Source organism: Octopus bimaculoides, chromosome 4, assembly GCF_046866305.1.
Source record: "Octopus bimaculoides isolate indiv1 chromosome 4, ASM4686630v1, whole genome shotgun sequence".
Classification (NCBI taxonomy): domain Eukaryota; kingdom Metazoa; phylum Mollusca; class Cephalopoda; order Octopoda; family Octopodidae; genus Octopus; species Octopus bimaculoides.
Genome location: NC_142931.1, coordinates 120,291,540 through 120,319,290, shown reverse-complemented (window position 1 = coordinate 120,319,290; position 27,751 = coordinate 120,291,540). Strand labels below are relative to the sequence as shown.

The 27,751-nt window shown below is 34.5% G+C and overlaps 1 protein-coding gene across 5 annotated transcripts in view; it reads left to right on the top strand.

The window, feature by feature from the left end:
- The window catches only part of LOC106874863 (vesicle-associated membrane protein-associated protein A), an 80,255-nt gene that overhangs the window by 29,051 nt on the left and 23,453 nt on the right, over positions 1–27,751 (top strand). For 3 of the 5 annotated variants that reach the window (XM_052967393.2, XM_014922759.3, XM_014922758.3), the window contains exons 2-3: positions 24,638–24,790; positions 24,936–25,042. In XM_052967393.2, the coding sequence (XP_052823353.1) occupies positions 24,638–24,790; positions 24,936–25,042 (260 nt within the window). Of the gene's footprint in view, positions 1–3,679; positions 3,745–24,637; positions 24,791–24,935; positions 25,043–27,751 lie in introns of all 5 variants that reach the window. The other 2 variants (XM_089351248.1, XM_052967392.2) reach the window with 1 other exon arrangement.

Below are 27,751 nucleotides of genomic sequence, written 5' to 3'. Positions count from 1 at the left end.
TTAAATCAGATTCTGGTTAATAATAGCATAGTTTAATTACATTGGGATTTTAATTCCTATGCAAATGCTGTCTTGTGCATATTATAATTTTAAAAAATTTCTAGCAGTGTAATTGTGGTGGGAGATGCAGGAGTAACTCTAAATAACATGTACACCTAACTAGCAAATGTAACAGCATCATTGTATTTCTTGAAGTGTTATTGTCTTCAATGAAGAGATCAACAAAACGGGTGAGGTTTCCATTGTTAAAACTGCATGCTATGATAAAATCATAAAGTCTTATCCAGTGTCCTTACTTTTTTATTGATCTACCTGTTTGATCAATCAGAAATCTAGCAGAGTTATCTGTCTTGGTCTAAATCTTTTGTATATTTTAATTTAGCACATTGTGAATGTGAGAGACAAAGTAAGGCCAAAACAAAAGGTGGTAAACTATTATACATTTGTCGATATAATCTCTTTCTTTGCTATGTCCGAAAGAATTGTTGCTCTTTTTCTTTTCCCTAAATTTATTTCTGGGCTAAGCAATATAAAGCAGTCTGCAAGAAAAGACATCTTTTGTTATGACTTAGCTTGCTAGCACTTGGCTTTTGTCTATTGGCATTTCACTTAAAACTATAAAGGTGTTCAAAAATATATTATTCAGTTGGTAGAAAAGAGTTTGTGCCCATAGCTTTTTGTAGATCTTCTCAGACATTAACTGTATCTTTGGTTCATCTTGACCTTTTGTGAATAAATCATTGACTGAAGATGGTTGCAGTTCTCATGGAGAAAAGGATTGGGCAAAGTTTTTACTGTAGATTTTGGGTGTGAAAGTATAAAAGAAAAATCATGTGCATCATTTGTTTGTCTTACTCATACAGGATGCAAGGACTGTTGAAGTACACTAAAGACAAATGTAAAATAAAGAGTTGATCTAGATGTATTTTGGCAAGTACAGGTTTCCCAATCCTTTTTATATAATCAAAAATTTGTGTGTATTGTGGAACTGACCCATACATTAGAGAAACATTCTAATGTGAGGCACACTGTTTTGTTGAGAGAAGGTCAGGAGAAGTTCAGAACTGAAGTAGTGTCAGACATTCAAGGAAAAGCTTATGAAAGGTCATCAGGCATTAAGAATCCTATTATTTGTTTGAAGGGTTTTATTGTTGATGAATAGAAATAATGTAGTTTTGTGTGATATATAATGACTGTGTCTTGGTAACTGTTGAATGAGACTGTATTGTCATATCTCCATTGCTGGATCTTTTTAGGTCACTTCATTTGTTTGAAGTAAAAATTTTATGATTATCACCAGGTTAGTTTTCATACAGACTGAATTAGTTTGCTTCCCAATAAGGAATCTTATTTATATCAGGTCTACCTTTTATAGCTGGTATGTATCTGTGACATTTTTTTCTGAAGGAGCTTATCCCTTGTATACTTCCTAGAGCAGGCTGGCTGCTTCATATAGTTTTTAAGTACCTTCCATTTCTCTATAACTTCTGGATGGCAACCTGTCAGATATGGTAAACCCTCAATTTAAAAGATGGAGTAGGATGAGATGTTGTTCTATCAAATCAAAGATAAATGAACAGATGGTGGGGAGTGGTGAAAGTCTATTATATTGAAAATAACCTAAAGGTTGTATTATTTTGAATGTAAAAAAGAAAGGTTTCAATATAAAATACATGAATCATAAAAAAAGAATATTAATATAATATGATGAATATAATATAGAAATTTATTTACTTTTTAGACAGTGTAGCTGAGTGCTTTGCTATGATCATAGTACATTTGTTTTCATTCAGTGTCAGAAGCTGGAGATGAATGATATCCACCACTTCCAGACTCTTCTGAAATGTACACAAATGAAGTCATTAATTTCAATTGTTTTGTTGATTGACAGTTGTGATGTATTGGCTGTTGGTAATGGAATGGGTGTTAGGGTCAGGAGAGTTAGCTTAAGGAAGATATCTAGCTTCATTTGTTTCTTGTGATTGTTCTGAATTGCTGCAAATTTTCATAGTAAAGATAATCTCAACCAGAAGACCTCCCTGTGTAGTGGCTGGCAGTATCTATGAGATTCCTTGTCCTGATCGCCCTTGTTTCTTCATTCTCCAACACAGCCATTATTTCTTCCAAAAAAAATTCTTCATACACAGCCTAGCATGCAACAATTAGTCCTTTGTTTATTGACTGAATAATTGAAGATGTGTTAGGAGAAAAATATGTTTAAAAAAGCTATGTCTACCACTCAGCATTAGGGTGAGTAGGAGTATTATCAAACAGCAACAATGCCTTTACATTGAGACGAAATCTTCAGAAGATATTTATCAACCACTTCAGTAGTATTTCTCATTCCTCTAGTTCTATTGCTTTTTCTTTCTTTAATATTATGCTTTGTTTTCTTCTCCCATTCAAATTGTTCTACAGAATTTCTCTTTTCCTCTAAAAAGAGGGAAAATGACTAGTAATTCCCAAATCCATTAAATCAAGGCAATCAGACCAAAAGTTTATTATCATAATTGCTTTTATCAACCGAAGAGACTGCTTTGGTATGTGTGACATTAAAGAAATGGAAGGTTATGTTGGTTTGGTCATCAGCTCTGCATGGATAAGGGCAGTTGGTGAGGGTGCTTTTTAAATGGATGGCACCTTTCCCAGGGTGTGCTTAAAATGATACTGTATAAATGTATCTAATTGGATTATCTCTAAATCAGTTTTGGGCTGATACAAGAACAGCGAAAAATATAACCAACCCATGTCCAAACGGATCAAGTTTATTTATTATTTAAGCTACTAGTATAAGAAAAGTGAAGGCATATGGCTCAGTGGTGAGAGTGTCTGGCTCACAATCATGAGGTGAGTTTAATTTCCAGACCAAGCTGTCTGTTGTGTTCTTGAGCAAGACATTTTATTTCGCCAAGTTGTATCAGCCTTTGGTTTTCTCTTGGATAACATCGGTGATGTGAAGAGGAGAGGCTGGTATGCATGGGCAACTGCTGGTCTTCCATAAACAACCCTTGCCAACTTGTGTCTTACAGGATAACTTTCTAGATGCAATCCCATGGTCATTCATGACTTTACTCTTTTTTTAGTATAAGGAAAGAAAAACAGCTGTCTACTTAATAAACTAAGCAACCTCTGAATCATCATTAATTTGTATCTTTTCTGTCTCTTCCCTTGCTACTGCAAAAGGTATATGTTCATCTGAACTTGACAAAATAATTGAATATGGCTGTTTTCTTCTCTTGTGCTAATCACTTGTTGCTTCTTCCTACAAATTGTATCTCTCAGGAACTACTGTTTCTAATAAGAAGTAGTTGGAAGTAAAAGCAGTAATCACATCCTTTTCAGAGTGTGTAGAAAAGGGATTTTGTACAAGGTTTGGAGAAGGGGTATTTTGGAAGAAGTGAAGTAGGTTCATTGCATAAGCGTATGTAGAGATAGTATAGAAGAGTAGAAATTGCTATAGTTGTTCAAAGAAAACAAAAAGAATTCAGCTTATTTGTTTAGTAATTGTAGAACCTAGGTAAGTGAAAAATTGCCAAATGGAGTAATTTCCTTCATAAGCTAGAGAGGTGTGCGTATGCATGATGTCCAAGTAGTTAGTATCCTATTTTTCCTGACCTATAACAGTTGAAACTGGACATCGGATTAATCTCACTCAAAATATGTTTCTCTTCCAATCTAGATGTTTAAATAATGAAAAGGAAAAGAAGTATTAACCTCTTCTGAGGCTAATGAATAAAGAAAAAGGCATGTTAATACTTTTGTCTGTCTCCTCATTGACATTTCCAAGTTAAAGATGAGTGGTTTTCTCTTATCTTTCTTAAATATATCCATCCTTCATCACTCCTGCATACTTGGTGCAAAAGCAGCAGGATGAGATTAACTGAATAATCAGCAGCAGTAGGTGTACATGACAGCTTGCTGCAGCAGCAGTTTTCTCTTGTTTTATTCTTTTTGGCACATAACCTAACTGCAGTAAAAAAAAAAAACCAAAGTAAATGATAAAAAAAAAAAACTCAGCTGTATCCTAGATATTTGGACTTCAGAACATGAAAAAAATATAAAACCCACATCTTTGTTTTAACTAGTAACTCAAATTTCCAAATTTCTTTTTTTTGTCTTTTTATTTTGAAGTGAAGTCAGGAGCTAGTAAAATGCTCTACTGATGTAATAAGATCAATTTTGGATATTCTCTTCTCATATAGAATTTAAGAACTTTGAACCATAGCTTTTGGGAAATAACATTTTGTGGAATTCTTTATATTTATTTGTAAGGGATTGAGTTGGATGAGGGGGTTGTGCCCATGGATTTTGAAGGGTCTTGAGAGTTGATGAATATGGTAAATACTTGTCAAATGCAGGTAGGGTATTCTAGAGAGTTTCTCTTTGTGGAAGGAAGACCTTGGTAAAGTGGACAGTACTGTGTTTGGGATTTGGGGATGTCACCATATAAGTGACAAAAACAGACATGGATTTGGAAGACCTGAGTGGAAAAATCAGCCTTGAGGAGCAGAGGACACTTCAGATATTAATGTAAAAGTAGTGAGGAGACAGCATGTCAATGGGTACAGGTTGGAATCTTTTGGTGAATGACTGAATGAGAATCAATTGGGTGGTCTGTCTTTTCTTTTTGTGTTCTAGGATGTCTATTGTTTCAGTGTTGTCTTAGGTGTGGGAGCAGTTCTTTTTATCTTAAACTCTGTTAACTGTTAGTAGCTGTTGACAGTTGAAATCTCACTAATGTGAAATTGTAGCAATTCTCAATAATAGCAAGGCCTCGTGTTTATCTTGACTTGTAGGGTTCTCTTTACTTGTCATTCTAAGTGTTTCCTTCATATGTGAAGTGATTATCTTTGCATACATGAATTTAGTGCTCTAAGTTTTCATGTCATCCCTTCCAAAAGAAGCACACATTCCGAGCTTATAATAAGGTATTCTATATTCATGAAACATTTTTCATATATATATTTTGTGGGTTTCACATATTCTTCACTGAATATTGGATCATGTTGGTTTATAGACATTTTTTTTTTATGATGGTTGGATGGTACTCATCAATTCAGGAGTATGAAATTTGATTCTTATTGCAAAGAAATAGATCTCAGAATGTAAGAGTGCTTATCTTGTTATAGTTAAGAAGCTATATCTGACTCGGGAGCTGAAATTTTTATACAAATGTTATCAAAGTGAAATTAAAATTACATAATGCTTGCTTATATAGATAGCAAAAAACCCAATTATTTCAAGAAAAAAAAAATCTCTGGTATACCACATGATAACTGAAAGTAAATGTAACTCATTTGGATGAAGAGAGAAAAAAATTACTTGATCCTTATATCCAGCTATATAATTAATTTTATGTCCAGTTTTACATATTAACATGGCTTAGATGAATACTTACTCTTCAAGCATTGATTTATGGCTAGATGCTCTTCTTCTTACCAATGTTTACCCGTTTTTCAAATAAGTTTTTTTTTTATTTCACACATCTTTGAAGGCACAGTGCTGGTAGGCAATTTGTTCACAAGGAATGACAACAAGCTTCATTGTTTGTAGCTCAACACTTTTCCATGCAAAGTGTAGAATGTAAGCATTTACATACAACACACAACAAACTTATTGCTGCTATCCACCAAATTAAACAAGGCACTGATCAGCTTCAGTAGAAGACACTTTCCTAAAGTCCTACACAATGAGACTGAACTCCAAACCATGCAACTGGGAAATGAGCTCCCCAACCGCATAACCCTGCTGTCATCATTATCATTTAATGTTCATTTTTCATGCTAGCATGGGTTGGATGGTTTGACTGAATCTGACTAGTCACAGGACTGCATTGAGTTCCAATATTGGCTTTGGTATGGTCTCTACAGCTGGATGCCCTTATTAATGCTAGTCACTTTACAGTGGGTTGGATGGTTTGACTGGATCTGACAAGTCACAGGACTGATGGGTTCCAGTATTGGCTTTAGCATGGTCTCTACAGCTGGATGCCCTTCTTAATGTCAGCCACTTTACAGTTTGTACTGGGTGCTTTTTAGCACTAGTGAGCTCACCAAGTAATTTGCAAGACAAGAAAGGAAAAAGAAAAAGCCTCTCCACTGATAGGGAGATGGTTTTGTGTGAGATGATGAAGGCTAAAGTATGATACAGGGACAAGCTCAAGTGTCTTGCTATAGGGGAGATACATGGCTAACCTGTGTTATATGAGGGTGGATGAGAGTAACTGGAAGGTATTTAACCCTTTAATATTCAGATTACTCTGTCAAATATAATGATTATTTATTCACATTGTTTTGAATTAAACATGTATTATCTTATAGCTTTGAGGTTTCAATAATGTGATAATGATTTTTAGAAAGGCATTGTATGGTGGATGTGAGAGTCCAGACCTGACCAGTTTCGACATAAAGCAGGTAGAATATTTTGACTGGATATGGCAAGTTTAAAAGCTAAAGAGTTAAAGACTGTGGAGATAGTATCAGTATTCTCTCAAAGTAAGAGGTGAGTATAAAGGAGAATATAGACTAGATTGGGGTGTGTGTATATGGAAATATATTTACATACACATAGCTATATGCAACTACAAACTTGTATAAACATATGCACATGCACATACTCCTCCATACTCTCTTGCATGCACATACAAACACTCTTACATACTCAAGCACATCTGTAAAGATACACACACCAAAAAGTTTCTTTAAAGACTAAGGCGACACACACACACACACACACACACACACACACACATCCAACTGTATAGAAACCATGCCAAAACACACAATTGGAGTCTGCCCAGCTCCTGTCAAACCATCCAACCCATTCCAGCATAGAAAACAGATGTTAAATGATGATGATGAAATACATACACAAATAAAACACTGCATGCACATAACTGCATATACATATGTACATGACATACACTGAACTACATGAACGAAACAAAACTACACTGCATGTCTACATACAAGCAGATATACGTAGGCAATCACGTATACATATACATTCACAAACCTAGCATGACATATGCAGAATAAAACAAATTCACATATATTGTCATTCATAAACGTTTACAGATATGTTGACAAAAGTTGGAACGTGGGAATGTGCAAAAGTTTATTTATACATATCCAGATATGCTTATGCATACATGCAAGCATAGTAGATGCGCATATTTACCTATATGCTAATATACTCATACCGACTTGTGTATGCCTATATACATATACACACACATGCAACCACATGTACATACAAGAACACCTGAGTACAATTACATGTATGGTTGAGGCCTTGAGAGGCATTCACACTCCTGTGTAAGGATAAGTGCATCCTCACATTTAAAGGAATTGCTTTAGATGCAAGTAATAAACTGTAAAAACTTACACAAGTGAATTACATATATACAAATACAAATATGTATATAAAAATACACAGATGCATAAACATGTAAGTCCACATACAAGCATCAGTGTTGGAAAATTTGAAATTGTAATGGTAAAAGAATATGTACAAAATAGGCTGTTTATGGATGTAAAGGGTATGAAGAATATAATGAAAAACAGGAATTGTGCTAGTAAAATGGAAGTCAGTGGAATTCAAATTATGCATCATCTATGGACTCTGTTTTGTGAGCAGGCAAAATAGGGATTGATTATATGTAACATAGTTAAACCAGTTACTATCCATCGGATAGGAACTGGTTTAAAGAGAACCAACTGAAATCTACCAAGGTATATGTAATGTGCCTATAATAGGAATGTAGTATGTCGGGAGGTAGGCATTATGGAATGGTAGCTGGCCGAACAAAAAGGTGTTGCTGATTAAATGGCAGGAAGACTGTACGACAGAAAATAGATGAAGAAATTGAATTTGGAAAATAGTTTTGTAAGTGTGGAAATAAATCCTTTTAGATCATTCAAGGGTGAGCAGAATTATCTAGTTGGTAGAGAGAATGTTCATAGTATGAATTTTTCTTGTTCTAATTTCAAATTCAATAGTTGTAATTGTTGTGGCAGGATGTAGTATTTTTTAATGGACAATAAGGCATTTAAACCTGTATGTAGTTATGGATTCAGTATTGACCAGTCATTATACTTATACCATTGTCCTTTGTGCAAGATGAAGAGGGAGAGCATTGTCATATCTCTCTATTTCTCTCTCCCTCTCTACCTTCATGTCTGAAGGTATGTTGGTTGTACATGATTTTGAAAGTATTTCCTGTCAAGCCTATATGACTTTGTGTTGTCCCTGTATAAGACCATAGCACACAATATGACACTTTTTAGATGGCATTTACTATTTAGTGGACACCTGTTACTGATGAGTCAATTTCCATTGTATTTCTGTGCATAAATGTGTGATGTGTGTGTGTGTGTGTATGTATATATATATATATATATATATATATATATATATATATATATATATATATATATACATACATACATACACACATATATACACACACACACACACACACATACATACATACATACATATACACAAAGTGCATGGCTTAGTGGTTAGGGTATTCGGGTCATGAGTTTGATTCCTGGTGGCATGTTGTGCCTTTGTGCATGACACTTTATTTCATGTTGCTGGTCTTGTCACACTCTGTGTCACGCTGAATCTCTCTGAGAAGTATGTGAAGGGGTACACATGTTTGTGGAGTGCTCTGCCGCTTGCACATTAATCTCATGAGCAAGCTGTTCTGTTGATCAGATCAACCGGAACCCTCATTGTTGTAAGCGACGGCGTGGTGGTTATTATATCATCATCATCATCGTTTAACGTCTGCTTTCTATGCTAGCATGGGTTATAAATATAAGTATATATATATATATTTATGCTACCATACCTTGCACCCCAACATACCTACATGTTGATCATCTTCATCTCCCCATTCACTTCAGTCACCTCTTTTACTCATATTTCTCTATTCTTATCTCACCACCTATGATGCTTACAAATGATAGACCCCCTTACCATCGTATTTATCAAATTGCTTTACCCCGTCTTTGCTAGGCCTAAGCGTAAGAGTGCTTTGAACCAGCTGATAGAGGGAGTAAGAATAAATTCTTATTCCCTCTATCAGTACTACCACCCACCACTCTTTGGACTACATCTGTCACCTATCACCTCTATTGCACATCACACCGTTTTTAACATTGTCCCAATGAGTTTGACTACTTTCCTACTCCAAATTGCGAAAGCAAATGTAATATGAGAGTAATATGAAAATGACTTGCACACACTGATACACACAGACCCTGTACATGTGTGTACATAATGAAAGTATTGTAAAATATACACTGGTATATATTACACGTGGTGCAAATCTCATTTGATACTCAGTATTTGTGGTAGGGTGGAAAGATGCATTGTATCTAAAATAAGTCTGAGTAGCATCAGTGGTATGGTGCAAGTTACATAGACTGTCATTTTTTGGTAAAACTAACCTGTGTGTATGGACACTGTTTTTTTAAAATTTGTTTAGCTTTTTTATTTTAAATAAACCATGTAATATGGTGAATATATCATCATTTGTAGGTCTATTCCTCCTTGAAAAACATTCCACATAATTGAAAACTGTCATTTTTAAAATGGATACTCTTGTGTGTGTGTGTGTGTGTGTGTGTGTGTAATTGTGATATTTTTAATGCAGTCATGTGTCAGGTTATTGTTTCTCACATTATCTCTTTATTACACCGGAAGGAGAAAGCAGTGACGTACCTGAAAACAATGTAAAAGAGAAAGTGTTATAAAGAGTTAAAATAGGTAAGATGTGATTAAACTGAGCAAGAGGGAGAAATAACCAGCAGTCAGTAGCTTGTGGGACAGATTTTTTATTTTGCAATCAGACAGTGAAAGGTTAGCAAGAGAGGAGAACTAGAAAGAAAGCTCTATAATAAGGGTAGGGAATTAGAGAGGTAATGTGGTAGACTCAGAGGAGAGAGAATTTGTATGTATTGAAGTGTATGTGCATGAGGAAGTTGTTGAAAAATGAGAAGCAGAGGAAAATTTTAATTGAGAAAAATAAAATGCGATAAAAAATGAAATACAGATTTATGTGACTGAGTCAGTGATAACAATGATTGTGGATAAAAAGAATAACTGAAAGAGCACAAAAATGGAACAAGATGTGAAGATTACTAAAAGAAGTTAGAAATGAGTCCCTTCATTTTCAACAGGTGCCATGTTAGTATTTATGTCACCGGAGAAAATATTTGTAACCACTCTGAATTATAAAGCAGAGCATATATTTATCTATTCACATGCAAAAGCAGTATTTCTACATCTTTAGTATCATATGTATAAAGTACAAGAAAGCAAAGGAAACATTTTTTTTTTCTCATTATATATGACCATCTCTCAAAGTATGGTAAATTCATTATTGAAGAACTAATCTATTTTCAGCAGTTCATAGATGATTCTTCAGTAAATATTAATGGAAGTATCAGCAATAATTCAATGATTCTAATTTTTTTTTAAATCATAAAAGACTGTAGTAAGATATTCTGTTTCTCCAAGAGACAAAGAGCATCCTTCTGTGGATAAATGTTTGATTATGAACCAATTGATTTTAATATTAATATTGTTAACGTTATCTTTTAAATTCCAGATGTAGTTGGGTGGTGAGGTGTATGTATTCTGGGGATTTTTTTGTAGTGTTTTCAGTGAGCGTGATATATTTTGTTTCACTATTTTTTGTAAGAAGGACTGTAACTTGTTTTACTGATGCTTTAGATACCTGTTGGCAACTATTAAGTGTAATATCTATGTAATTGACATATATACACAGACATGCACAGCTTATGTACTACACTGTGTAGTAGAAAAGTTTAACACTTTTGTCACCATATCTCTTTTGAAATACAGTCTTTGTTTCAATTAATTATGAAAATAATAATGTTGTAAAATTACTTTCTCTTCATGAACTCTTTATCAATTAAACCGGCCATACCCGGCCCAAATACTCTACCTGTTTTATGGTCAAGATGACCAGATCTGGCATCACATACCTACCCTAGAATGTCATTCTAAAAATATGCAGTCACATCACTGAAATTTTAAAGGTACAAGACAATGCGTGAGTAATTCAAAATAATATGATTAAATAAGCATCACATTTGAGGAATAATCTGAATATTAAAGGGTTAAGTTGGTGTTTAGAAGATAAATTAGCTAGAAATCATCATAATGGAAAGTTTAGGTTTAAATCATTTAAAACTGGCACTTAATATCATAGAACCAGGGGCAGTTTCAGATGGGATGCTAACTTTTTCTTACCATATTTACGTAGACATACAGTGCTTTTGTTTCAACTTATTTTGAAAATAATAAAGAATTTAGTAAAATAATTTTATTATACTGGTGTTTGGAGCATACATGAAATTTTGATGGAAGGTTTTAATCAAGGTCTTTTTAAAACAACCCTGCTGGATCTTCAGTGAAAAGAATATGGTAACTAACTGAGAAAAAAATCAATCAATGTAGCCAGACAGTCTTATGTTGGTGCTCCTGAAACATACTAGTAATAGGATGCATCACAATTTTTAAGTAGTCATTAGTTAGATATGAAATTTGACTGATGGTAATCCATAATCCTCTGAAGCATCCTGATACCAAAGAAGTTCAGGCAGCTCCTAAGGGTCCTGGACATTGTTTAAGTTTTACAATCATAGAGCAGGATAGGGAGGACCAGAAACCTGAAGACCTGAACCTTTGTCCTCTTGCACAGATATCAGCAGCACCAAGTACCCTTGTCCAATGAGTCCACAACTGTACCTTCTTGTCCAAATCTTTTTAGGACTTCAGACTCACAGCTAATGCTGCTATGAATCTCACTGTTGAAAGAAGTGATGAGGTCAACATCTTTGACAATACCACCCGTAACAGACAGGTAAGGTGGAGTCCTCCAAGAAACCAGTAAAAGACTTCGTCTTTGTCTTGACCCAAAAGACTCTAAGGGCCAAGTGGTTTTGCTTTTTCACTCAGTGAAAAGACAGTGCTCCTTAAGACATCTAAAGACTCAGCAAGAATAACTGCATTATCAGCATAATCTAGGTCTGTAATCCTAGTTTCACCAATGAGTGCACCACAACTTCGAGCTACCATTCAGCCAAGTGTGGGTTGCCAGCTTATGTTGGTCGACCACTTGGCAGATGAAGTATCTCACAAAAATGAGCATTGACTAGGACTCTGTTCAATGGGTTGCCCAAGAGGACTGGGATATCAAAAAATGGTGAATGCAGCAACATGGCATGTGCCCCACACCTGACCTGGCATGATTTTAAAAATGTTGGTATCAAAACAGTTAATATAGATAACCAACAATTTATTACTTCAGTACTGTGTGAAGTAATGCATCTTATTCTCCTTGCACATTGAATAAATTTTAAGTATGATGTTTCTTTGTAATCAATTTTATATCAGCTTTTTGTTGCTTGAAGCAGTTGGTTGGGTTCTTTCTGACATGTATTGTGATCCATTATCATCTTCAAGACTAGCTTTTATCACTACCTGCATCTTCTTTAATCTTCCACCTCCACAGTCTCCTTTCGCTTGGACATACTGATATCCTGCTTTTTTTAAAATCATTTATTACCATCCATATGCATTCCATGTGTTTAGCAATGTATTGCTTGCACACTAAAATTGATTTCATTTGTACTCACTCTATCTCTCAACTTACCTGTACCGTGTTGTTCATGCACTTTAATATTACACATCCAGAGGGGCATGCTTACTTTTTTCTCTCCAACTTTTGCACAGCTGATGCATTTATTGCATACATCTCACTACTATGCAGCATCACACTTAATTTAAAAGCAACAGAACAATCTTTAGTCACTTGTTGCCAGTAGTAGTGATAGCTCTCTGAACTTTTTCCACTCTGTACTTATTTTAACTACTATGCTTTCAGAGCACTGTTTTTTACTGCTGATTTGGTTGCAAAGGTAACAGAAGTTCTCATTTACTTTTAACAGAGCCTCACAAGCTTTGGAAATGTTATTTGACTGGTGCTCTGTTTACTAACTAATGTGCATCTGCTGATTACTAAGTCTTTATTCACCATCAGCTGTCTTGTGTTCTCAGTACATATCTTGCATACCTATAATTCATGCTGTTTACACTGTACACACTCTGTATGTGGTGTGTCTTTATGCATTAGCTGTAAATCTACACAATTGACTGAAGAGCCTACAGTTTTGTATAAGGCACTTATGAAACTTACTTATAAATCACAAATTATCTCGTTATATGGCTGAAAATTTAATGAGTCTAGAGAGACTTCTATTGAAAATGTGTTGGAGTGTCATATAAATTTTGACAATATGCTTACTAGAATAACAGCTTAGAACTTTTTTAAAATCATTCTTACAGTCACAAGTCACTCTATACATAAGCATAAATGTGCATATATTCACGTACATATAATAGAATCATACTCTTTCATGTATACACATACACATGAGAAGCTGAATGAAAGATGCAAGAAAGAAATGTAATTTATTGTATGTAATTTATTGTATGTATTGTGCATGTTTTCCCTCTCTTATTGCACAAACTCATATTTGTGACTATTATACATTTAAACAAACTTGACATGTAAACTGGTATATCTTACATACTCTAAAGACATGTAATTTGAATGTATAAAACCACACACATATTGTAGACATACACAAGTATACACTTGTGTGTATGCTTAAAAAAATACATATGATGATATATCACAGACAAATAAATGAAACATTTAAATAAACATATATACACACATGTATGAAAATGCACATGCATACGATACAGGTAAAATATGCATGGACAGCATACAATTAAGTATATGTACATATAATGTATGGTAGCACATGTATGTCTAAGATGCAAGTCCATACACTGCAATTTTGCAAATGCACTCATACCAGAAAAATTCATTGTAGTTAATGTACATAAACCTAGATAGAGTTCTATACAAATATGCTAACATGAATTTTTTTATACATGTGATATGTAGATCTACTGAAACTTGATAGAACATACAATACACTTTTTTATATAACATACATAATCATAAGAGTCTACAAATATGTAGTGCTTGCTTACCTCTTTCTTTCCATTCTTTACATATCCTCAGCATTCGATGTCCTTGTTTGACTACCCTCCCATATTACACTTCCTACAAACATTATACAATCTACTCTTTATTCACTCAGAGAGAAACCCCTTTTCTCTGCTGTGATGATAGCTCCCTAAACTTTTCCCTCCACTTCTTACTCGGGCTACAATACTGCTTCTTAGATCACTTAGGTAACAGAAGTTAGAATTCAGAAGAAAATACAGCAAATTATTGCTTACCTTTTTTTTTTAATAAACCATATTGCATGTAACAAAATTATAATAATTTGCTTTTCAAGCTGCTCATCCTTTAGATTGGATTTTTAAAGCCTTAAATTATGTTATTAGCATGTATTATTTGAAACCCACAATTCTAGGAAACTTTCCCAACACTGTACAGGAGCTTTTATTGTTAACTATTTCTGTGCATCTATACTAGATATGAAATTTTCCTTTCTTTGTTAGTCTTCCTATGTTCTTACTGTATCTGCCCCCTCTGCATCATTTACATTTCTTTTACAGAATATAATTCTGTTTCTTAATATTGAGTTTGGCCACTTAACAGTTGGCAATACAGTCTTCTTTCCTGCTAAGACTTTGTTCTTTGCAATACTTCATTTTTAGCCCATGTAATATTAGTGTATTAAACAACAGGGTATCTAAGATAACTTAAGAATTTCCATTTAAAATAAGTTTTACACTATACTTGCTGTATATGTCACAGTATTTTGAATAGATGAATGTTGGAAATGCACTACAGATGTTTCCTTTTAATTTGTAAACTGTCTTCTATTTTGCTCCACGAGACCAAGGATGTTAATATTCAAATTTTATATTTAGTGATTAAGATGACTTCTAGTTTTGGAGAAAGGAGGTTGGCCAAAATATATTAATATATATGGCATATCTGATGGTCCTTTGATCATCCTTGCTTTCATAACCTTAATTGTGCTTTCTACCATATAGCTACCAGCTTCAATAGCCAGTCCCTCTGGTGAATCTGTCTCTATTCTAGGTTTTGTACTCTGCTCCCCCATTTCATCCAATCTTTCTAGGTCTGTCTCATTACCCTATCAAGTGTACCATTCCACTACCATGTCACTTTGTGTAGTTGGTGCCTTGCATCAACCACAGGTTTAGTCAGGTTGTCTCATAGAAATATCCAATAGCCTGCTGTGTTATAGATATCTATCTATGCTTTCATCTTGGCAATGTGTCACCTAAAACTTCCTCTGAACTTACACCTGGCAGAGATATCTTTCATTATTTATAGCTGCCATCTTCAGATTGTCTTGAAACTCTGTTTAGTTCTTATTTACCTACCACTAGTTGCCGACCTTATTTCTTGATGAAAATGAAGTCTCTTTGGTGTCCGTGTCTGATTGGTAGGTGATGTTGCTCACCACTTAACTGAATTTAGTACTGAAAATGATTAGGTTATTTACATTATAAACTCAAAGAGCTTTCACCTCTCCTAATTCCTCATAACATATATATAGTGCCTGTGTATGCCGGAGTAGCCATCATGATGTTAACAAACAAGTTCATTAGTACCAGTTATGATAATCAAGTTGCTGTCAATTATTGGAAAGAATCCTAGATGTTGTGCATATATAGACAACTGTTGCCATGATGTTGCCCAAAAGTAACCCAAACTTAATTACTCTGTTACATACTCCAGCTATCTTCTACATTTCTCTGCCAACAATTGCAGTTGGCAAAATGTAATATAATGCAGTAAAATTTTCAATTTAATATATTTTGAAGGAATAAATTTTACACTTTTACAATATCATTTTTATTTCATTTAATATAATCTTTCATATTACATACACTTTAATTTTATATTCAAACAATGTATTAATCAAAAACAAAACGTTATCTACCTGAGTTTATTTGTTTTAAAATGGTTAAGTTGCTTTTGATATTCATTCTTTTAGTTTTAATTTTGATGTACTTTAGATTTTTCAGCTGCTAAACAAATATTTCTGATTTCTTTTAATATTATTTCTATAGTTTCTTTCATATCGTTTTACTATGTAGTCTTTTGATAAAACACTCTTTTACTTTTAATTTTGTAGGTGTTGTCTTTTGCTTAATTCTAACTTTAATAAATAGGAAAACCACAGCTGCAGGGCAATAACCTTTAAACCCAAACTTTAACAGGTTAGAGTTCTATAAAGTTGCCTGATGATTCCACATTGTCCATATGTTTGTTCTTAATCAATACAAAAAATATGAGCTAATTGCAAATAGAGGAATTGGTGGTACCTTTGAAGAGTAGGAGTTGAAGCATTTGTGTACTGACTCCACAGCCCTACATAGTAATGCAATCTTTGTATAACAGTAGCTGATATAAATGTTGGTTTGTTGGTTGGTTCCTCCTGTCATGCTTTACATTGTATGGGGAGAGGGGGAGAGAGAGTAAGAGATAGCATAAGGTGCTGGATGAGGCTCATACAGCCTTGGTGGTAGGCAATGTGTAACTGACTGCTATGCACATACAGGTACAGTGAAAGAAAAACTCAGAGGTAGGAAGAGAGGGAGTAAAGGACAATAGTTATGAAAGGAGTTACATAAATGAAAAATTGTTTTATGTAATTTTTAGGTAATAAATATTTTTCTTTTGAAAATTTGTATTTCATTATACAAATACCAAGAAATTGGATAAATTATAGTTGTATTTATACCATATTTCCTGATATTACCTGTGGTGATATACTTCCAAAATTACTCATCATGTGATAGGTACAAGTAAGATAATAAGTAAAGTAAACAATTAATAATTGTAAAATCCTTAGATCATTTTGAAAATCTCTCTTTCTCTGCCAGGAAGATGTAAATGTCATTGAATATTAAAGTGATCTTTTATTACTATTTGTATCCTGGTTTTAGAATAGGTCCTGCATGTTACAAGAGGCAACTAAAACTGTTGGTGACAGAAAAGCAACTGGCTGTAAAACACCACTGCAGAAAATCTCCAACTCAGGCCAAATTGGAAAAGTACATGTAAAATGTTGATGAATGTTAATGTTAGTACATGACAAATAACATAAATATATAAAACAAATAATTAACTTTTAAATAAAATTAATGGTTTGATTAAATTCATGACAACCCTCATTTCTGTATCAGTGTTACAACAGACACCCTCTCTCCATACTTTAAAACAAGTCCTTAATAGATGCTTGTGTAACTTTAAAAAAATTTTTTCCATGGCCTGTTTCAAATAAGTGTTATTGGGAGACAGAAAATCAAACTCTTGTGGCATTTGGTTCATGAAATTAGGACAGTGTGCTGGAGCAGTTCATACCAAGAAAACTCTTAAAGATTTTTCTTAAAGATATTATTCTTTTGAAATGGAGGTAAACACAGTAAAAAGTTGTTTACCTTAAATGTAAATGAATAATTGCAGTAAATAAATTCCTGGCAATCCAAGTCTTTGAGTAGAAAGCCCACTGAATGCCAAGCCTGTTCTTATTGATGTGGGCATTGCAGAATTATACATCAAGAGTGGTTTCTCCTTCAAATCCCCTGCAGCATTAGCTTATCCTTTAACTAACGTGCAAATAATCTGGTTCCTCTCCTGTGTGATGTAAGGTCCTCTTAAGCATTTTTTTCTTTTACTACAGAAAATAAAACGCCAGAAAGATAGATAAACTGATCCATAAACACATTGTGAGAGTATACACACATGTGTATGAGTACGTATATGTATGTAAATATATATATATATATATATATATATATATATATATATATATTATAATAATAATAATATTAGGGATAAAAATCCAAATTTACAGGTAAAAACTCAATTAAATTCAATTTATCAAGAATTAAAATTAAATTAAGTTTCACAGTATATAATATATAAATATATAATTTAGAGAAAAGAACCAAAGTTCATGAACTCATCCATGAAAATCCACAGTCACATATAGAAAAAATTAATAAGTAAATACACTAAAAAGAAGTATAATTTGCTTTGTATTTTATTATACTTCTTTTTAGTGTATTTACTTATTAATTTTTTCTATATGTGACTGTGGATTTTCATGGATGAGTTAATGAACTTTGGTTCTTTTCTCTAAATAATATATAAATATATATAGGTGTGTGTGTGCGTGCTTACATACATACACACACATAGGGATAATTGAAGACCTGAGAACAAGAAATTATCTTTCACAATCTCATAAAACTCAGCACTGATTTTGTCTGAATTGGCAGCTTTGCTAAACCTTACTGGTTTTAAATTCTACAAGCTTTATCTTGCTATCAGGGTTGATATTAGGACCATCTTTCTCAAGTTGCTTTACTTCCTGAATCAACAGTAATTGCTTTTTCTTTGATCCACACTAGTAAGAGATCCTTCCATCTCATTGGTATGTGAAGCATGAGTATTAAGTAAGCATATGCCTTTGGCCATAGATAAACAATACATATATCTAGATGTGCATACACACACACAGAGCTTCTTTCAGTTTTTATTGACCATATCAGCCTGGGGCTATAGTAAATGACACTTGCCTGTGATGCCATGAGGGCTGAACTCAAAACCTATTACAAATAACTTCTTAACCACACAGCTATGCCTGAAACTGCATGCATGTGTGCACGCGCGCACACACACACACACACACACACACACACACACACACACACACACACACACACACACGTTTATTCTTGCTATCAAAAATGACTATTTTAAGAAGAGTAACCTGAAATTGGTAATTAATAAGTTGATGCCCATTATTTGATATAGACTTGTATAGTAAGAATAATTTAATTTTTATTGACAATACTTTGGATTGGATCCAAATAGAATTAGAGATGAGGGAAAGTTTTATATTGTTTTGAAGTTAAAACACTAAAAAGCTTCTGTATTTGATTGAAGGTTTTTCCCAATTATTTTATTAAATCATGGGTGAGCTTGTGTCACCAAAATGACAGTGATTCACTCATGCTTAAAGTTATTTCTTTTCACACATTATACACATTTTGATAGTAAGAAAGGCTTCATTATATACCAAGAACTAGTCTAGAGTGCTTGTAACAAATTTCACATGTTTCTCTCAAGTATTTTCAAGTCAGTGAGACTTGCCCTCTTCAGAGCATGTTTAGAGAGCATTCTTTATGGAGCTGACTCCTGGATTATGATGAAGCATCAAGTTCATTTTAATGGTACATACACTGGGCTTCTGATAGAGCTCAAAACCTCTTGTAGCATGAACACAAGACAGAGGAGATTTGTGGACACGTCCCACTCATTTCTATCATTCTTGCTCAGTGCAAAGTAAGCTTTGCTGGCCATTGCTATCTTGCTGAACAATAGGGCATATTTTGGAGATTTTGCACCCTAATATCATTCAACTATGTTGATGTTATTGGTAGATACACAACATAAAACTGAAAATCTTTCAAAGCTAATGAGAGACAAAGATTCCTGGATTAGCAGTGTGACACACATCTTGAAGTATGTCTATCCCTACATAAGTATGTATGTGTATATGTGTGTTGTTTGTATGTATATAAGTGTGTATTTATGTCTATATGCATGTGTATAATATATATATATATATATATATATATATATATGTATATGTGCAGGTGTGGCTGTGTGGTAAGAAGCTGGCTTCCCAACCACATGGTTTCCAGGTTCAGTCCTATTGCATGGCACCTTGAGCAAGTGTCTTCTACTTTAGCCTCGGGCCAACCAAATCCTTGTGAGTGGATTTGATAGATGGAAACTGAAAGAAGCCTGTTGTGTGTGCATATATAATGTGTATCTATTTGTGTGTGCATCTTTGTGTGTTTGTCCCTCCCCCTTTGCATTGCAACTTCAATGCAAATAGGAAGTTCCTTGTTGGCACAGCCTATATTAGTGGTTTCTAAACTTTTATAATAGGAGTTACACTTAAGAGCAAATCAAAATATTTTGGCACTGTTGTATAAGAAGTTAAAAAATATCCTAGGAAAGAAGACATTTAATCATATAACTGTAAATGAATTAGGTGCAAAACCCTCCCTCCCCTTCTTTGAGTTGCAACATTGCTGTATTTCATATTATACTTTCAAATCTTAATCTGTACTTTTCTTGTTGGTGTGTTTATGTATCCGTAACTTAGAGGTTCATCAAAAAGACTGATAGAATAAGTATTAAGTTTACAAACGAATAAGTTCTGGGGTCAGTTTGTTCGACTTAAGGTGGTGCTTCAGCATGGCCACAGTCAAATGACTGAACCGAGTAAAAAGAATAGACGAATATATAATATATATTTATCTATATATATATACATATATGTGCGGGCGACACATGAAATCTTTCGAGCGGGATCGTTGCCAGTGCCCCTGGACTGGCTCATGTGCGGGTGACACATGAAATCTTTCCAGCGGGATCGTTGCCGGTGCCCCTGGGCTGGCTCTTGTGCGGGTGACACATGAAATTATTCGAGCGAGATCATTGCCAGTGCCCCTGGACTGGCTCTTGCGGGTGACACATGAAATTTCTTCGAGCGAGATCGTTGCCGGTGCCCCTGAACTGGCTCTTGTGTGGGGTTGTTGTAGGATTTTTCGAGCGAGATCGTTGCCGGTGCCCCTGAACTGGCTCTTGTGTGGAGTTGTTGTAGGATTTTTTGAGCGAGATCGTTGCCGGTGCCCCTGGGCTGGCTCTTGTGCGGGTGACACATGAGGTTTCTCGAGCGAGATGAGCGTGGCCGTTGCCAGTACCGCCTGACTGGCCTTCGTGCGGGTGACACGTAAAAGCACCCACTACACTCTCTGAGTGGTTGGCGTTAGGAAGGGCATCCAGCTGTAGAAACTCTGCCAAATCAGATTGGAGCCCGGTGTAGCCATCTGGTTTCACCAGTCCTCAGTCAAATCGTCGAACCCATGCTAGCATGGAAAGCGGACGTTAAACGATGACGACGATATATACACACACACACACACACACACACACACGTATATGAAAGCAGAGTGAATTGTAGGCGTGTAACTTTTTCTTTTCTGAAAAATTTCAAATAAATAGTCTTAGTTTTATATATGCTATTTGTAATGAGTTTCACTTTTTTTTTTAAAAAGTGAAAATCCGAAATGCAAGCACTGCCTCAATTGCAAGTCCCTGTAAAAATATTTACATTGTCAAAAAATAGGTGTTTTCCAGGTCAAAACCATGAAATTGTTTTTTGATGTGTTATTTTAATGCTCACCAAGTATACACCCAATTAATTATACATGAGCTTGATGATTTGCACAAGAAACAGTTTTCATTGTAGTAAAAAAGTGTTTTGCGACAAACTCTCTTGGTACACCTCCATATATATCCAGCCTTATGATGCAGCTCTTAGACTCCTCACTCTCCTCTACAACCAAGATAGTCATATTCCATAATTTGGCAGAAAATCTGTTTATGTATTTATTTTTAATCATTATAATTTTCTTGCATTAATACTCACTACCCCTGAATAGCTGTGCTTTGCTTATGTTTATTAAGAATTTAATTAAAATATTTGGTGTTATTGTCACACTTGAGGATTTATAATGTCTAGCCGGAAAGCTGCTGTTCACTGTTTTACATTCATTCTTTAATAGTTTTGTTTTGTTGGAAAAAATTTCAGTGTTTGTGTCTTGGAATTCACTTTTAATAAGGTGAATACTTTCACTTCCATATGGCAGCGCTTAAATGTCTTATTTTCAACAACACTAGGTTAATATGTTAACTAAATATTTTTAATGATGGTATTAGATTTGAACTGTCTGTAGTGTCTTCTACTTGAACCTGAGCTGACCAGTGTAATTAGGGAATTTGTTTGATGGAAACTGCTGGTAGTGTGTGTGTTGTGAATGTTTTTGAATGTTAATATTTCATGTGTATCATTGCTTGAGTGTACATGATGCTGATATCCCTTATTTTATTTTTTTCTTATTTTGCTACTTTAATGCAAATAGGAAGTTCCCTGTAGGCACAACCTATATTAGTGGTTTCTCAACTTTTATCACTGGAGTTGCACTTCAGAGCAAATTAAAATATGTTGGCACTGTTGTATAGGAAATTGAAAAATACCTTAGGAAAGAAGACAGTCATACGACTAAATGAATTAGGTGCAAAGCCATCCCTCGCCTTCCCTGAGTTGCAACATCGCTGTATTTCATATTATACTTTCAAATTTTGATATGTATTTTTCTTTTTTTTCTTCTTTTTTTTCATAAAAATATAATTTCATTTAGCTACATTTTTTGGCATAGTAGTATGCCAAGTTGTATTTGTGAACCAGTGACCTATATTGAAATTTTCAGTTTCTTTTGACCAAAATGTCTTAGCATTTGATGAGAATCATATTTTATAAAATTTGCTCTTTTGTTCTGTTGCAAAATACAAGGGCAAAAAACCCTTTTGATTTGTAATTCATTCATATGTGAATACAGAAGTTACAATTAATAACTTAGAAGAACTATTTATGTTACACAAATCTACTATTGTGTATTTCTTTTTGACATCCTGGAAATTGCTGCATTTTTAATACTTGACTGCAATAGGCTCTTTTTTTACATAAACTGTTACAACTAATTTATATTTTATGATAGCTATTATGTGCTGGCATAGCTGTGTGGTTAAGAAGCTTCTCAATCACGTGATTTTAGGTTTAGTCCTAGTTGGGTAAGTGTTTTCTACTATAACTCCAGGCAAGCCAAAACCTTGTGAATGGATTTGGTGGACAGAAACTGAAATAAGGCAGTGAGCTGGCAGAAACATTAACACACTGGGTGAAATGCTTAACAGTATTTCGTCTGTGCTACATTCTGAGTTCATATTCCGCGGAGGTCGACTTTGCCTTTCATCCTTTCGGGGTTGATAAATTAAGTATCAGTTACGCACTGGGGTCGATGTAATCGACTTAATCCCTTTGTCTGTCCTCATTTGTCCCCTCTATGTTTAGCCCCTTGTGGGCAATAAAGAAATAAGAAACTGAAAGAAGCTTGTCATGTGTATGTGTGTATTTGTATTTCGCTTGTCTGAAGACTGGTTGTTCACAATGTCTGATGTCATTTGCTTGCAGTCTGCTTTAAAGCAAAATCCTGCCATCTTGACATGCCTTGCACAGTCTTTGTAAACAAAAGGCTCATTCATGCCGTGTTTGTTTCCAGTTCTCTGTTATCATATCCAGGCTGTTTGTTCAGTAGACTGGGAGATTGTTACCTTGCTTGGAAACAGACGGGGGTTGGTGACTGGACAAAAAGTACATTTAGGTAAAGTAGATATGAAAATGATGGTTTATTAACTTAGTTATTCTAAAATTACTAAGAGTTTCCATATTCTTAGGTAAATTTAAATATTAGATGAGATAGAAAGAAAGAAAAACATGAGCATTTTTTAAATCAATAATTTTGTTAATTGTGCAAGTAATGAAAAAAATAAGTGATAGATTGTTTGAGAAAATGTTTAATAATAATGACGGATTGTCTTTTAGTTGTATGGAACTTGCTCCTTTTTTTACATATCAAGCCTGGGCATTTCTGTGATGGCAATAGTAGGTTTATTTTGAGGTTTCTGAATTCTAGTTTTTGTTTCTAAGTTTGGAATTTCTTCTATAGATTTAGACAAATTCAGTTATGATAACTAGGTCTTTGGAGAACAGTAATATAGAGGAGGGAGCTGAGAATTGAGCTCTGGTTTATACCTACCTTCATGCTGAACACATTACCAAGTCTCACTTTGCCAACAGCATCTCTTTTCATGGCTTGCTCAGTCCCCCACAAGCCATTCATCTACACTGAGTGCAGGTTATTCTATGAAAGGCATACTCCATTTGATGTAGCAGCTTACTCTTAAGAACTTCTGTAGTTGTCTCAGGAGGAAGAAGGCATTGGTAGTAGCTTGAAATGCATCTCATCTAGATTTATGTTCTTCACCAGTTGTACTAGAATACTTTCAGTAATCTTCATAACAGTTTGATGCTTCTGTAGTTGTCTCTTTGGAATATCTCTTCTCCCCTTGATGATACCACTATGCCAGTCATTTTGTATGACAATTGTTTAACTGAGTGACAAATGTGTGGTCTACTTCATTTCAGCTACTGTTGCTAATGGTTTAGTTGACAGCTTTTATTTCTTCAGCTGCACTTTAAACTTCAGTGACTGGTTTTTCTGTTCAATCTGTGTAGGCTAGATCCTGTATTTCTCATGCTTTCTCTTCATTCATTTCCATATCTCTTTCTTTTCATTGTTAGGGAGGGTATGTGCACCACTATCATTCCATATACATTTCTTCCCAACTATGTCTTGTTTCACTTATTCACTGCTTTACAGTCCAGAGCACCTCATGACTCTGATCCTCATGTGATAGAACATGTGCAAACCTTTATTTTCAGTTTCTCCTTTTGCCAAGTATGTTATACTTCATATTTTAAATACATAAATACTTTGTTTTTCATAACATCATAATCCTTTGTTTTTCAGTAATAGCAGTTTCCGAAACTGTTCACTAAGCCTATCTTTCATTATCTTTCAGGTCCCTTTACAGACGTTGTGACAGCAAATTTAAAATTAATCAATCCCACATGCCGTGCAGTATGCTTCAAAGTGAAAACCACTGCACCAAAACGTTACTGTGTACGGCCCAACAGTGGCCTTATCAAACCTAAAGAACAAATGACTGTTGCAGGTAAATTTATTTCCATTGTAACTTATTTGATAATCTAAAGTAAAACTGTTTGTCTAGAAGATTTAAGTATTAATGATATGTATTTAATGTTCATTTGTTGTTAGTTATTTTTAAAATCAAATTTAATTTTCAAAATAAATTTCAGTTATGCTGCAGCCATTTGATTATGATCCTTCAGAGAAAAATAAACACAAATTTATGGTACAGACAATGTTCGCTCCTGATGGTGAAATAGAAAGCCAAGAAGCATTGGTAAGTGGTTATATTTTTGTATCTGTTATTAAGATAACATGACACAAATCTTTTCTGATCATGACCAGGATTTCATCCCTTTCTCAATGAAGTGTGAGTGGGACAAGTGGATGTTTTGAAGAAGTCAAATGACAAATACTTTTTTTTTTTATTTCACTTACACTGTTTAATTAAGGTTTGTCATGCTTGAACAGACATGATGAAAGGCATTCCAGTTTGACCATTGCTTTAATGGTATTAGGACTACATTTAATATATCATTTTCTTTTTTAATCCTTTGCCTGCCTTGTGTATCACATGTGACATATTTCCCTGGTATCTATGCATTGTATATGATACTCATTCCTAATTTTTTTTAACCACTAGAGTAACTTGGGTCTTAGGAAAAGAAAGCTTTATATTTCTCAGAATGTGTGAAATAAAAGTTAACTAAAAGTCTGATAACAAGTATGGGCATTTAGGACAAACTTATGAAAATGCTTTGAGCAGATGAACGGGTAAGACAATAGGGTGTGAGTAAGGGAAATCAGCTGCTATTTCTAGTATGTTGAATGACTACATAAAGACTATCGCATGAGGAAGGCTGGTCATTTGTACAAATGTCATGATATACTTTCATGTTCTTTCTAAAAGATTCTATGACAAATACTTTTATTGCTTTAATTAAATTCATATATGAGAGAAATAGGAAAAAGTGGTCATGTACAAAAGCATTTACTATATACTAATGAAAGACACTCTTGCACAAATATAAAATGTGGTTTATCAATTGGAAGAATATATTTTGTTACTTCATGAGATTCTAAAAGATATCGTCTGCTGAAAACTGGAGAACAGGAATGCTATAAACTTACAAGGAAGCAGCTTTAAAGATGGGCCTCATTGTCTCTTTCATGTAAAATCTCAGATCAGTTGAGATTCTTTCCAAGTCACAAGAAGATCGTTGACTTTAGTATCCCATTGATGATGATGACTGAACTGCTTGAGAGGAATGTTATCACTGATTTGCAAACTTCCTGATAGAACTTCCTTTCTGCTCATCTCTGAGTTATCTGCACTCAAAGCATCAGAATTTCTTGAATCACCTCCATATATTGATGGCAACAATCTACAGTGGATTGGAACAAACTGTTGGGAAGAAATATTAAAGCAACAACACTGAGATGCTTTTGACACCTTAATCTCTTAGAGAGTAACAACCCAGATTCATTTCTTTATTGATGTTCCTGGCAGTTCCAGAAAGATATATTTCACTTGAACACATGAGGAAGCCTCTAGTTGTTGCTGTTGAATCTACAAGGAACTGGCTGCATTGTTCTACAAAAGTGGTTACACAACTTTCCATATTCCAATTTCCATTGACAGGGATTCTGTTTGCAGTATTGATGTTCACAACAAACTGGCAAAAATAATTCGAGACTGATTTCACCTGTGTGAATGAAGCATCAGAAATGTTGAGGTATGTGTATGAAGCTGTTGATTGTGCATTTCATGGTCGTTTTCAAAATAGTTTATTTTTTGATCATGGCAAGATCATGGTGTCATTTTTCTAAGGGATTTTCGTCAGACATTTCCAAACTTATAGAAAACTGGCAGAGCTGCTATTGTGAACATAATTAGAACCCATTCTTCATTTTGGAAGAGTGACGAAACTGAAACTTGTGACTAAGAGATTACAGAATTGAAAGGAGAATGATTGAGCCGACTTTTCCGCTTTGTGTTGAAATAATGGAACAACTTGATATTGATGACATGATTGTGCTTCCAAATGGCATTGAAATTGTATTGGATGAATGTGGAATGATAAATCAAGATTTGGAAGCCCATTGGATCTTTCAAATATCAGTATGAGCAATATTATCTCCCAATGCTGATGTTGATTCTACAAATAAGGAATTATCAACATATTTGATGGGAAAATATCTTGTGACTGCACTGATGCCTGCAATGATAAAAACATTCTGTTCAATTATATAATGGAGTACCTGAGCAACTATATCTTTGGAGTGATATCACATACTGTGATAAAAGGACTTTGTTATAATGCAAATGCAAAGTTTAATTAAGATTATGGGACTTTGTAGTAGAACAAGAATTTGAATAGCCTACTTACATGAAGGCATGGTTGAGGACAACATTGTTACTGAAGGTGAAAACATTGTACTAAAAGTTCAACTGAGATCTAATATCACTTGGTTACTAACTACTATGCAGCTTCAAGTTCGAGTCATTCTTGTAAAGCATTTGTTGGGATTTCAATATCAATCATCGAGTAAAATAGGTTTTGTCAAGAACTGCAGAGTGCTGCAAGTATAGTGACATATTGTACAAATCATAGTATACATAAATGTTTACCTGTAGCTTTATCATCATTTAATGCCCATACCCATGCTGGTATAAATTGTACTGTTTGACAGGATCCAATGGGTCCATGGATTGCATCATGCTCCAGTATCTGCTTCAGCATGGTTTCTATGACTGGATGCGCTTCTTAATGCCATCCACTTTACAGCATGTACTGGACAGCTTTTCTCATGCTGCTACTGAGCTGGCTATACAGTTTGCAGGCCTATGAAACTTGAAGGGAGGAGTTCCATGCTAGCAGATGAGGGTTAAGATACGAGAGAGGGGGGCGGGGGTGGGAGCAGAGTAAATTCTCATTGTAGGGGAGCTACATGGCTACCTACATTTAGGAGAGAGGGAGAAATG